This window comes from Lacerta agilis, chromosome 8 (genome assembly GCF_009819535.1).
Source record: "Lacerta agilis isolate rLacAgi1 chromosome 8, rLacAgi1.pri, whole genome shotgun sequence".
NCBI lineage: Eukaryota > Metazoa > Chordata > Lepidosauria > Squamata > Lacertidae > Lacerta > Lacerta agilis.
The window spans coordinates 10,448,759-10,461,210 of record NC_046319.1 but is presented as its reverse complement, the minus strand read 5'-3'; the positions used below and the strand labels follow the sequence as shown (position 1 = coordinate 10,461,210).

General features: G+C 50.3%; 1 protein-coding gene across 1 annotated transcript in view; it reads right to left on the bottom strand.

Moving 5' to 3' along the window:
* Window positions 1–12,073, bottom strand: part of TNFRSF8 (TNF receptor superfamily member 8) — a 37,559-nt gene extending 25,486 nt beyond the window's left edge. Inside the window, exons 1-2 of the mRNA XM_033156874.1 lie at window positions 11,986–12,073; window positions 9,126–9,308 (exon numbers count right to left, since the gene is read on the bottom strand). Coding sequence (XP_033012765.1) covers window positions 9,126–9,308; window positions 11,986–12,073 — 271 coding nt within the window. The remainder of the gene's footprint in view (window positions 1–9,125; window positions 9,309–11,985) is intronic.
* Between the last annotated feature and the right edge of the window lie 379 nt (window positions 12,074–12,452).

Sequence of the window (12,452 nt, the reverse complement as noted above, 5' to 3'; positions counted from 1 at the left end):
GTATGGAAGTGAGAGCTGGACCATAAAGAAGGCTGATCGCCGAAGAATTGATGCTTTTGAATTATGGTGCTGGAGGAGACTCTTGAGAGTCCATGGACTGCAAGAAGATCAAACCTATTCATTCTTAAAGAAATCAGCCCAGAGTGCTCACTAGAAGGACAGATCCTGAAGTTGAGGCTCCAGTACTTTGGCCACCTCATGAGAAGAGAAGACTCCCTAGAAAAGACCCTGATGTTGGGAAAGATGGAGGGCACAAGGAGAAGGAGACGACAGAGGACAAGATGGTTGGACAGCGTTCTCGAAGCTACCAACATGAGTCTGACCAAACTGCGGGAGGCAGTGGAAGACAGGAGTGCCTGGCGTGCTCTGGTCCATGGGGTCACAAAGAGTCAGACACAACTAAATGACTAAACAACAAGAAGAAGATGGTCAGGCGATCCCTGCTGGGTCAGAGCCAAAGCTCATCATTTCCCCAGGGAGCTCAAAGGCAGGACATTAAGGCAGGGGTCCTCCTTCTCTGCTGTTCCTCAGAATCAAATAAGAGTCATGCTGCCGGATCAGACCAACAACAGCACTTTGGGTCAAGCAAAGGCACCAACTAGATTGCCTGGCTGCCTCGCCTCAAAAGTGATATTGCTGAGTTGGAAAAGGATTGGCGTTATCTAGGAGGGATGGAGCAAGTCCCCTATGAAGAAAAGTTGCAGCGCTGGGGCCTTTTCTGTTCAGAGCAGTTTGTTCCCCAAACTTGGGTCTCCAGCTGTTTTTGGACTACAACTCCCACCATCCCTAACTAGCAGGACCAGCGGTCAGGGATGATGGGAATTGTAGTCCAAAAACAGTCGGAAGCCCAAGTTGGGGAAACCCTGGTTTAGAGAAAGGGCAAGAAAGAGGCGATATGATAGGCAGGAGATTCCTGCCACCAACGTGGACGGTTTTTAAATAGGATTCGCCAAATTCATGGAGGAGATGAGGGCTATTGATGGATCCAACCAGGATGTTTGTGCTCTGCCTCCACAAATGGGAGGCAGCAATGCTTCTGAAGACCAGTTGCTAGAAACCACAGAAAAGAAGAATTGCTCTTGTGCTCAGATCCTGCTTGCAGGTTTTCCACAGGCATCTGGTTTGCTGTTAGGTAAGCAGGAAGCTGGACTAGATGGGCCATTGTACTGATCTAGCGCACTTAGGTTCTCTGTGGGAGAACAGCAAGCAGGACTTGAGGACCGCTGCACTCTTCCCATTTGCAACTACCAACAACAGACATTCCCAGTCAGGCTGCTGGTCCACCCTGAGGAGATTTGATTGTCACACCTGACAGCTCTTTGTGCCATCAGGTGGTTTTTCTGCGTGGCTTTGATGTCTGAGAGATCACTTCAGCACGGGAGCAGGAAACGTGTTCTCTCCAGGGAACCGCATGACAACGGTGGGTGTGGCAAGACATTCGTCGTTTTATAATAATAATTTATTATTTCTACCCCGCCCATCTGGCTGGGTTTCCCCAGCCACTCTGGGACGTTCCCAACAGAATATTAAAAACATGATAAAACATCAAACACTAAAAACTTCTCTAAACAGGGCTGACTTCAGGTGCCTTCTAAAAGCCAGATAGTTCTTTCTTTCCTTGACATCTGATGGGAGGGCGTTCCACTGGGCTGGCGCCACTACCGAGAAGGCCCTCTGCCTGGTTCCCTGTAACCTCACTTCTCACAGGGAGGGAACCGCCAGAAGGCCCTCAGGGCTGGACCTCAGTGTCTGGGCTGAACGATGGGGGTGGAGACGCTCCTTCAAGTATACTGGGCCGAGGCCGTTAAGGGCTTTCAAGGTCAGCACCAACACTTTGAATTGTGCTCAGAAACGTACTGGGAGCCAATGTAGGTCTTTCAGGACTGGTGTTATATGGTCTTGGTGGCCGCTTCCAGTCACCAGTTTTCCCTCCTCCATCCATCCCTGCACACATCAAAGGCACCTTCCAGCCTTGTTAAATCTCCAGGGGAAAGGTGCAGTGGGGTGGTTGGTGGCAGGCCAGATTTGGGCTCTTGGTCCTTCGGCAAAGATGCCAGGGATCGAACCGGGAAATCTTCCGCATGCCAAGCTCGTGGCCTATCGCCAAGCCACGGGTCTTCCCATCTGCTGTGGCTCTGCGGGGACTTTTCTGCGCTCTTTACCTCCTCATTTCAAGAGCTATGAATGAGGCTACCTCGGTTCAGTTTTGACCTGGTGTTTACAGCCAACAAGTGTTTTTATTAATTAGGCATGATCTGCATTTGAACACACAGCTGGTTATTAGCTCTATTAATAGCCCTGCCTGTGCATAGGCTGGTGGCAAATATACATATATATATATATATATATCTATATTGAGTAAAACCCACCCACTTGTTCCTTGATGTTTCCTGTTAAGGCAGGGGTGGGAAGTCCAAGGGGTTTCCATCTGGGCCATTTTGGGGAAACCACTGCCTAAAATCAGATGCAGACTGTTTGAACATACAAAATATAGAGTTGGACGGGACCCTGAGTATTTTCTAGTCCTACCCCCTGCAATGCAGGAATATATAGCTGTTCTTTTACAAGCTTTAGAGACCCCAGTAAGATTTACTCCTTGCGTTTTTAATTAGAGATATGTGAGCCAAGCAAGAGAACTTGGGAGATCCATTACTGTTCCTAGATTGATCAGTGGGAGGAAGCAGCTGGGAAGCCAGACCATCTGGTAACTCCCAAGATGCCGGATATCCACCCTTGAAGTGTTTGATGCTAAGAATAGGGACTCATGGAGAGTTGCAACAGGCAGCTCTCACTAAAGAAGGAATTGCCTGTTGCAGCTCTGTACAAGTCCCTGTTCTGGGCATCGGTGGGAAGTTTTTGCAGGTTTAGCCAGTGGACCAAAATGAAGCATGCGTCTCATAAGCTTGGAGGGATGTGTGCTTTTCTGTAGTTCTCCCAGAAAGCACTATTCAATGACAAGGGGACGGGGTGAGGAGGGCTCACCTATGCATCCCATCCCACTCATGGACCCAATCCATTCCAGTCTCCTCCCAAAACAGCCGGATTCCCTCACGCTCAACACAGTCTGGAGTCCCCACATGTGGTTAAGCAGGGCGCTGCGGTCGGAGAGGAACGGGGCTGAATCGACCGGGGTCTCGACTTGCTGGCTGTTCCCTTCAACTTGGCATTTTCAGCACCACACTCTAGCCAGCTGAGCTATCCAAACTCTAGAGCTCCAGGGTTGCAGCCGGCAGTGTTAGGCTGAACCTGGGGCCATCTGTGTGCAAGCCAAGTGCTCTGCCTCCACACTGCGGCAATGCAGCATTTCCTCAAAAGGACAAGCAAGATTCTAGTCCTCTTGGTTGCAAATAAAGGGCTGGTACAATCGGAACGCAGGAAGCCGCTTTATCCTGAGTCAGGTCATTGGCCTACACTGACCGGCAGGGGTGTCGTTCCCAGCCTTGCCTGGCGATGCTGCCATGTGGGGTTTTTTTTTTTGTCAAACCTGGGGCCTTCTGCACACAATGTAGATGCTCTCCCATTTGAACTGCAGCCCTTTCCCAGCTCTAAACTGCTGTGTCAAAGGTAGCTGGAGGGTTATTGCACATTTTTTTCAGATGTGGTCGGGTGGTTTTTGCAAAGAGCGTGCTTGGGGTGGGGACTGGGGAAAGCCAATTCAGAAAAGTGAGGGGGGTGCAGTTTTCTGCCTGCCGGCCAAGTCAATTCCCAAATGAGGACAGGAGTCGTTGTCACCCCGCCGGTTTCCTGGTCTCGCCACTCATCTCTTGCAAACTGAAATTTTCTGAATCAGCCCTCTGGTTTCAGTGGCCTCAGAAAAATATTAGTGAATGAGTCATTTTCGGGCTGGCTTAGCCAGTAAGGGAGCCAAAGATGGCCGGGTTTCCTGCCCCCCAAGGAGAAAGAGCTGCTGCGTTGCACAAGATCCACAGCAACAGCTGCACGTGCAAGGTTTCGCTGTTAGATATACGCACATGCCAGGAGGCAGGCGGACACCGGCCCGTTCCCCACCACATTAAAGCACTCGCTTGCAGCTCCGCCCACAGCAAAACCGCAAGAGGCAGTGCGGTGTAGTGGTTAGGGTGCAAGAGTGCTGGGACACGGGAGAGACCCAGGTTCAAATCCGCTACTCTCAGCTTAGCCTACCTTGCAGGGTTGTTATGTTGGGATTAAGTGAGGAGCGGGTGCGGGGGGGGGGGACACACAGCGTACCCCACCTTGAGCAAGTTGGACGGACAGAAATGGAATTAAAAAAATTAAGCCATGTTGGAATAGCCTGGGGGTGTGCAGTACGAAAAGGTGGGGAACCTCAGGCTCAGAGGTCTCCCCCTGCCCCCAGTTTTCTATGTGGGCCTTGGAACTCCCATTGCCCAGGCCATACCCCACACTGGCCATTCTCCAAACCCTCCATGAATGCTCTCCCATGTCCTTGAACTGTGATTGTGCCTCTTGCTTGCCCAAACTTCACTTGGAGGGTTCAGCAGGACAGCATCTGCTGGAATAAATCCTTGAACTGTGGCAACAACATCATTTATGCCCCGCCTTGTGTTTATTTACTTATTCATTGCACCCCACATTTTTCTCCAAAGGAGCTCAAGGTGGTTTCTGTGTTTCTTTCATCATTTAATCCCAACCACAACCCTGCGAGGTAGGCCCCTAAAAGTCACCCCCAGTAAGCTTCATGGCTGTGTGGGGATTCGAACCCAGGTCCCTCACAGGTCCTAGCCTGACACTCTAAGTAACCACTATGTCACATGCTGTCTCCAAGGAACAAATGGAGGCATACAGGGGTTCTCCTCTCTGTTTGGGTGGAGTGTGGAGAGGTGTGTCTGACTTTTGTGTGGCTCTTTGTAAAAAAAAAAAAAAAAAAAAAAAAGTATTTTCTCCGCCCGCTTTTGGACCTGGCCCCGCCCACCGGTGGCATACAGCTCATAGACTCATAGAATTGTAGTGTTGGAAGGGGCCCCAAGGGTCATCTAGTCCAACCCCCCCCCCCCCCGGCAAGATTTGTCCACAAAGGACTACAACCTTTGAGCTGAAAAGAGGTAATCACCCCTGTAACGGAGACCTCCACAGACACACACCCAAATATATGAGAGGCATCCCCTTTATGCCTTTCCTCTCCTTGATATATTGCAAATCAGGGACTGAGGAATCAGGCCTGGAAGTTGTTTTGCATGCAGAAGGTTTGATCCCCAACGGCATCTCCGGGTAAGCCTGGGAATGCCTCCCCCTTGAAACCCAGGAGAGCTGCTGCCAGTCAGAGTAGATAATACTGAGCTGGATGGACTCATTATTAGCCAGCTTCCTATGTTCCTTTTAAATCAGCCCTATATTCACAGCCATGAGGACTAGAATCTTACATTATCTTTTGAAGAAGCACCATGGCATGGCGGCAAAAGGAGCCGCCTTCTATTCCTGTGCAATACCCAGACCTAACCCTAGATGTGCTCTTGCTCACTGCTAAGCGGCACTCGGCACATGCTCCAAGGCACTCTCGCCTAGCTTAACATTTCACACCTCCGCAAGTGCTTAAAGTACAGTCATGGTTGGAGGGGTTGCCATGCTCTCTCTCCTGCCAGGGCTCTTGTGCCTTTAACAAGCCAGACAGAGGCTCTCACCCTGCAGGGAGGGCGCAGGATATCTTCGATCCAGGGTGGTGTCTTACCTATAGACCAGGCTTCCTCAAACTCGGCCCTCCTGATGTTTTGAGACTACAATTCCCATCATCCCTGACCACTGGTGCTGCTAGCTAGGGATCATGGGAGTTGTAGGCCAAAAACATCTGGAGGGCCGATGTTATGTACTGAGTTGAATAGGATCCAAAAATGCAGCAGCCTGGTTGGTCCTAGAACAATAGGATTGAGATTGCAGCAGTCTGATTGGTCCTAGAACAATAGGATTGAGATTGCAGCAGTCTGATTGGTCCTAGAACAATAGGATTGAGATTGCAGCAGTCTGATTGGTCCTAGAACAATAGGATTGAGATTGCAGCAGTCTGATTGGTCCCCAGGAGCCACCCAATCCAGCTCCAGGTGGAAGTGAATCCGCAACCCGATTGGCATACAGGAGTATCCCGGAATTAGCCAATCACGTGGGGCCCATTGTGTAAATAGTGTATATAAAGCAAACGTTTTGGGGGAACTGCATTCCTCACTACTATGACCTGAATAAAGAGCATGAAATTCACACTGGACTCCAAGTATATTTCAGCCAACTTTGAGGAAACCTACTGTAGACCCTCCCGACATCAGAGAGCCTTGCTTCCCACCAGCCAGCCATCTCAATGGTCAGCAATGGAGAGCCACGAATCTGCACTACCCCTTCCTGCTTAGACCACTGAGGATGGAAAGGCTCAGAATATTTTTTAAAACCACAATACTGCTGTTAAGTGGATATCTTAGATTAGATTAACAGAGATGTACTGAGCGAGATTAATCTCGTGTTGCACCCCTTACATGATGACTCAGCTGTGTGCATGTCGGGGCTGTGTGTGCACCCTCCTGATCCCAGGTTTGCTCAGCGACTGGTCAAAAGAGCTGAATATGTTTAACTTGGGAGTCTGTTTAACCTGGGAGTCATTTTGGACTCACAGCTGTCCATGGAGGCGCAGGTCAGTTCTGTGTCCAGGGCAGCTGTCTACCAGCTCCATCTGGTACGCAGGCTGAGACCCTACCTGCTCACGGATTATCTCGCCAGAACGGTGCATGCTCTGGTTATCTCCCGCTTGGACTACTGCAATGCGCTCCACGTGGGGCTACCTTTGAAAGTGACCCGGAAACTACAATTAATCCAGAATGCGGCAGCTAGACTGGGGACTGGGGACGGCCGCCGAGACCATATAACACCGGTCCTAAAAGACCTACATTGACTCCCAGTACCTTTCCAAGCACAATTCAGAGTGTTGGTGTTGGTGCTGACCTTGAAAGCCCTAAATGGCCTCAGCCCAGTATACCTGAAGGAGTGCCTCCACCCCCATTGTTCAGCCCGGACACTGAGGTCCAGCTCTGGGGGCCTTCTGGCAGTTCCGTCCCTGCGAGAAATGAGGTTACAGGGAACCAGGCAGAGGGCCTTCTCGGTGGTGGCGCCCGCCCTGTGGAACGCCCTCCCATCAGATGTCAAGGAAATAAACAACTGCAGTGGTACCTCGGGTTACATATGCTTCAGGTTACATACGCTTCAGGTGACATACTCCGCTAACCCAGAAATAACGCTTCAAGTTAAGAACTTTGCTTCAGGATAGGAACAGAAATTGTGCTCTGGCGGCGCAGCAGCAGCAGCAGGGGGTCCCATTAGCTAAAGTGGTGCTTCAGGTTAAGAACAGTTTCAGGTTAAGAACGGACCTCTGGAACGAATTAAGTACGTAACCAGAGGTACCACTGTATCTGACTTATAGAAGACATCTGAAGGCAGCCATGTTTAGGGAAGTTTTTAATGACTGATGTTATGTATTAATAGTCTCTTGTTGGAAGACTCCCAGAGTGGCTGGGAAAACCCACCCAGATGGGCGGGGTATAAATAAATTATCATCATCATCATCATCATCATCATCGAGCAAAAGAGATGAATTCGGAACTACGAGTCTCAGAGACAAAAGGGCATGTTCACAGTGCACACACACCCCCGCCCAAGAAGGAGCCTCTGTATTTAACAAGGTTGTTCCACAATATAAGAGCAGCCCTTATTTTGTTTTACGTTGGGGTGGGGGAAACTGGGCTGTTTGGATGCTGCCAAACCACAACTCCCATCAGGCCTGGCAAGCACACTCAGCAGTGGGTGATGATGGGAGCTGTAGTTTAGCAGCACCCGGAGGGCCAAATGTTCCCCATACCCAACATGGGAAGCTGCCTTCCATAATGATTGGTGGTGGAACCACAGCACTGGTCCCCCCTCGCTCATTCCTATCCTGGATCCATAGATTTGTAGCTGGAAGGGATCCCAATGGTCACTGAATGGCAATGCATTCCCATCTCCAGTGGCTTTTAAGCACATCCAAAGCATGATCTTTCCCTCAAAGGATTCTGGGCATTGTAGTTTAAACCTCCCCATATGCTCTTCAAAAAGTGACAGGTCCCAGCAAACCCTCCCAAACTACAGTGCTCAGAATTCTTGGGGGGGGGGGGTGGGTGGGTTGGAAATGCGCTTTCAAGATACAGGCATCTCACATCCACCCTCTTACCAGCAGCAGTTCTTGAGTTTTTCCAAGCATCACTCTCTTCCCATCCTACCAAGAGACACCAGGGATCAAAGATGGGGCATTCTGCATGCCAAGCAGCTGCAGACTCATTCCTCACCCTGATACTTTGTTGGCTTCCCAGAGGCACCAGCGCTGGACCTGCGCTGGACCCAACAGGGTCTTTCTTACATTCTTGGGTGCCTGCCTGCCAAGGGATTGTCTAGAGGACACCCATCTCTCGATCCCACCCACCCACCCCCCCAAAAAAACCACCTGGGCAAGATCTACCCTTGGAATAAAGTCAGGAGAAGGGGCGTAGGTTTTAGAGTGAGTTGGGCCATTGGTCATCTAGCCCATTGCTGCCAACACAGACTGGCAGCAGTTGTCCAGGATCTCAGGCAGGGGAGGTTTCAAATCCTAACTGGAGATTGAGCCTGGGACCTTCTGCATGCAAAGCAGGTGCTCTACCACTGAGCAAAGAACGCGAGGAGAGCCCGCTGGATCAGGGATCAGGCCCATCTAGTCCAGCACCCTGTCCTCACAGCCATATGCCCCAAAGGGAAAGCAGGATTCAAGCGCAAAAGCGATCCTGTATTTTCCAGCAACTGGTCTTCTGCAGTATCCCTGCCTCTGACCTTGGAAGGAGAGCATAGCCATGGAGCACAGCCACGAGCCATCGCTAGCCCCCCCCCCCCTTTCCATGCATTTATCACTGCCTCCTGCGGCAGCGAGTTCCACAGTTTAACTACGCGCTGCGTGTCCTTGCCCCAAAAAGTAATGCAAGATCCCAGTCCCCATTGCTCAGAGAAGGAAGTCTACCACCGTGTAGTGCTCAAAAGCCTCCAACGAAATAACTTAAACCCCCGACTGATTCCCCTGCCAACGCCTGGAGCGCGGCGCCACCACGTGCGCCCGATCTAAAGCCCCGCGCCCTGGGAAGGGGATGCCTCACCTGGGAAGGCGCCGCCGCGACCCTCTGCAGAACGAAGACGAGGAACAGCAGCCACGTAGGGCGACTCCAAGCGCCCATGGCAACTCCGGGTCTCTCTCCCCTCTTCTTCAGAAGGGCAGAGCTCAGGCCGCCGCCCGGCGAGGAAGGCGCAGGGCGCGGGGACCTCTCCAAAGCGCGCGGGATCTGCGCCGGGCGAAAGAAAAAAAGAAAATCAACCACAGAGACGGGGCGGGGGGAGGGTTGGGGCTGCGGTCAACCTCAGGACTCCGCCCCGAGGGGCCTACATACAATTAACTTTTTTTTATAAAAAAAAAACAAACCCAAGCGGCCAAGCCAAGTCTGCGGCCATCCTTGCCTGAGAACGTGGTTTCCAAATCACACATCGCAGACGCTTACCGGTAGCTTATCTCCTGCCTTTCCCGTTATCTGCCTCAATTTGCCTCCTGTGAAATGGGGACAAGCCTATCCAGGGTTGACCGGTCAGGTGTTTTGGGGGTTGTTGGTTGTTTTTTTTTAAAAAAAACGCCCTTTGTTTTACACTCTTTTAAACCAAGAAGTGCGCGCGCGCGCGCGCGCGTGTGTGTGTGTGAGGGAAACTTTGGCCCTCGCAGATGCAGTTGGATTTCAACTCCCAGCAAGCCAGCATGAGCAATGGTTAGAGCGCGGGGTGTGTGTGTGTGTGTGTGTGTGTGTGTGTGCTGGGAGGTGAAATCCAGCATCATCTAGGGAGGGCATCAGTGTTTCCCCTGCCCCGCCTTAGAAGGCAGCTGAGGTATGCCGGCTGCCGCCTGGTCTCTCCGGCTTGCAGAGTTGTCACCTGCTAATCTCCCCCCCCCTCCCAGGTAAGGTTGCTCTTAAATAATTGGAAACAGAAAAGTGCTATTTAGAAGCCCTCTTTAGTAGGGGAAGGGCTGTGGCTCAGTGGTGGAGCACCTGCTCTGCATGCAGAGTGTCCCAGATTCAACCCCCCCCCCCAGCGCCTGCCGACTAACACCCTTGAGAGCTGCTGTCAGTCACTGAGCTAGATGGACCAAGGTTCTTCTCATTCCGTGTGAGGCAGCTGCTTTGTTCTCTCTCGTTTCCCCTCCCTCTGCAGCAAGTACTGTACAGTAATCTCACGGCAAGGCTGAACTGATAACAGAACTATTTGGGTGTTATTTTCATTTCTTAAAGGGTTTTTTTGGGGGGGGGAGTTTGAAGGAGAAAGTCGCGCCTCTTTTTAAAAAGCGGCGCTATTAAATGACTCTGCCTTTTGTAATGTGTAAGATCACACACACACCATGAGAGCATTTATGCTTAAGAGATATGCTTGTAATGAATAGGAAGGGTTTAATGGCTGGTCTGGAGCAGTCTCATAGGTGGCTGTGGGTTCATTTATTTAGTAATGCAAGATTGGGGGTGGGGGGAGGCCTTTCCCTGCTAGGTCAGATTGAAAGGGTCCAGCGTCTTGGTCACATAGTGTGGCCAACCAGCACAGCTTTACTTAGACTTGATAAAGATAAAAGAAGAAATAAATTGGCGCTTGTTAGTATGACGCAGCACGGAAAAATGAGAATTCCTCCCTTTTTCGAGGGAAGTGGGAAATACTTGCTAGCTGACTTTATAATGACTTGAGATAACAATTTGGGACAACATACAGTGCACCTGTTTGCAGAATTTCTTCATTATGAGCGAGAGAGAAGGCCAAATGGATGTCTAGAAACACCCCTTCTAGGGACCAGAGAAGGGGGGGGGATTGTGTGGTCTCTGGGAAAACTGATAAATCACCAAATGACTTACATCTGTGGAATACAGTTCATTTACATTGCAATATTGCAAACAGTATGCTCGACAACTTACCGTAACATTGGGAATTTATCGTGACCAGTAACAATTTAACAGCTTGGGAGTTACTGCGTCATTAAGCTTCAAACGGCAGGCTTGGACAACAGCCCAGATTGGAAGATTGGAATGAAGTCAGGAAAAGCTGCGCTGGCAAATAGACAGTTTATACACACACGCACACACACACACACACACACACACACACACATACATACGTACATACATACAAATAAAGCTGTACCCGATGGACGAAAGGATATATGATTGCTGACATGATTGAGAATCACACAGCCAGGGACGGGAAACTTTAAAGTGTTAAGATCGGAATGTGGAAAATATGAGAACAAGAAGAAGAAGGCAGAAATGAAAATATTGGAGATATACTTCAGAGGTCCAGACTATGGGAAGACGCTCGAACTCAGGACGAAAGGGAGAAACGTGCAAAGAGGAAGGCACGCTTGGCGAACCCTCGCCGTAATCAACTCCCACCCGGAAACCTCGGTCCCCACTGTGGAAGGACGTGTGGATCCAGAATTGGCCTCCGCAGTCACTTACGGACTCACTGTTAAAACCGTGTTTATGGAAGACGATCTTACTCGGCTACGAGGGATCGCTGAAGAAGTAGTTGTTTTGATAAGGAAAGCTGAAAGAGGGTGATACAAGAGCATACGACCAAACTCCGCGGAGCTAAGGTCCCTTCAGGTCCCCCCCTAAAATATTTAAGGAAGCCACCCCCCCCAAGTTGATGGGCATTGCCATTCAAATGGTGTGTGTGCACCATGTCTTGTGATCATGCAGGGTGGGGCTTACCTGCGGCCTCCTCCCCCAAATATTTTTTCAAGTTGGCATCCCTGGACAAGAGCCCTGCTGCCCATCTAGTCCAGCATCCTGTTTTCACAGTGCCCAACCAGATTCCTGTGGAAAACCCGCATGCAGGACCTGGGCCCAACAGCATCTTTCCCCTCCTACGGTTTCCAGCAATTCAGAAGTATTATTGCCTTTGACATCAGAGGCAGAGCATTCTCTGTGAATTTGCCCATCCCTCTTTCAAGGCCATCCAAGTTGCCGGCCTCCTGCAGCGGCGAGTTCCACAGTTTAACGACGTACTGCCGAGTGCGGGACATCCTTCCGTCCGCCCTGAATCATCCATCGCTGAAGATTGCAACGAAAGGAAAGTTTGAAATTGCAACTGATGGTTGCAAACAAAGGAAGGGTAACAAAAAGAAATCTAAGCATCCGTAGTGCCAAGACATGAATTCATGGAGGACTAATTCTGATGAAGAATAAAATTAATAAAGAGGTGTGGCCAGAGAGAACCAATCAGACGTTTGGCTAGAGATTTGACATGAGAATGGGGTTTTATGTTCAGGAAGACACACAAAGAGCAAGAATTGGGGTTGGGGTGGGGGTGGGGGCTTCCTCTGTGTGTGATTTCTTGCAAATTTTAGCTGATGTACATTTTCGTCTTTCCCCCAACAGCGGCTTCCACAAAGGCACACTAGC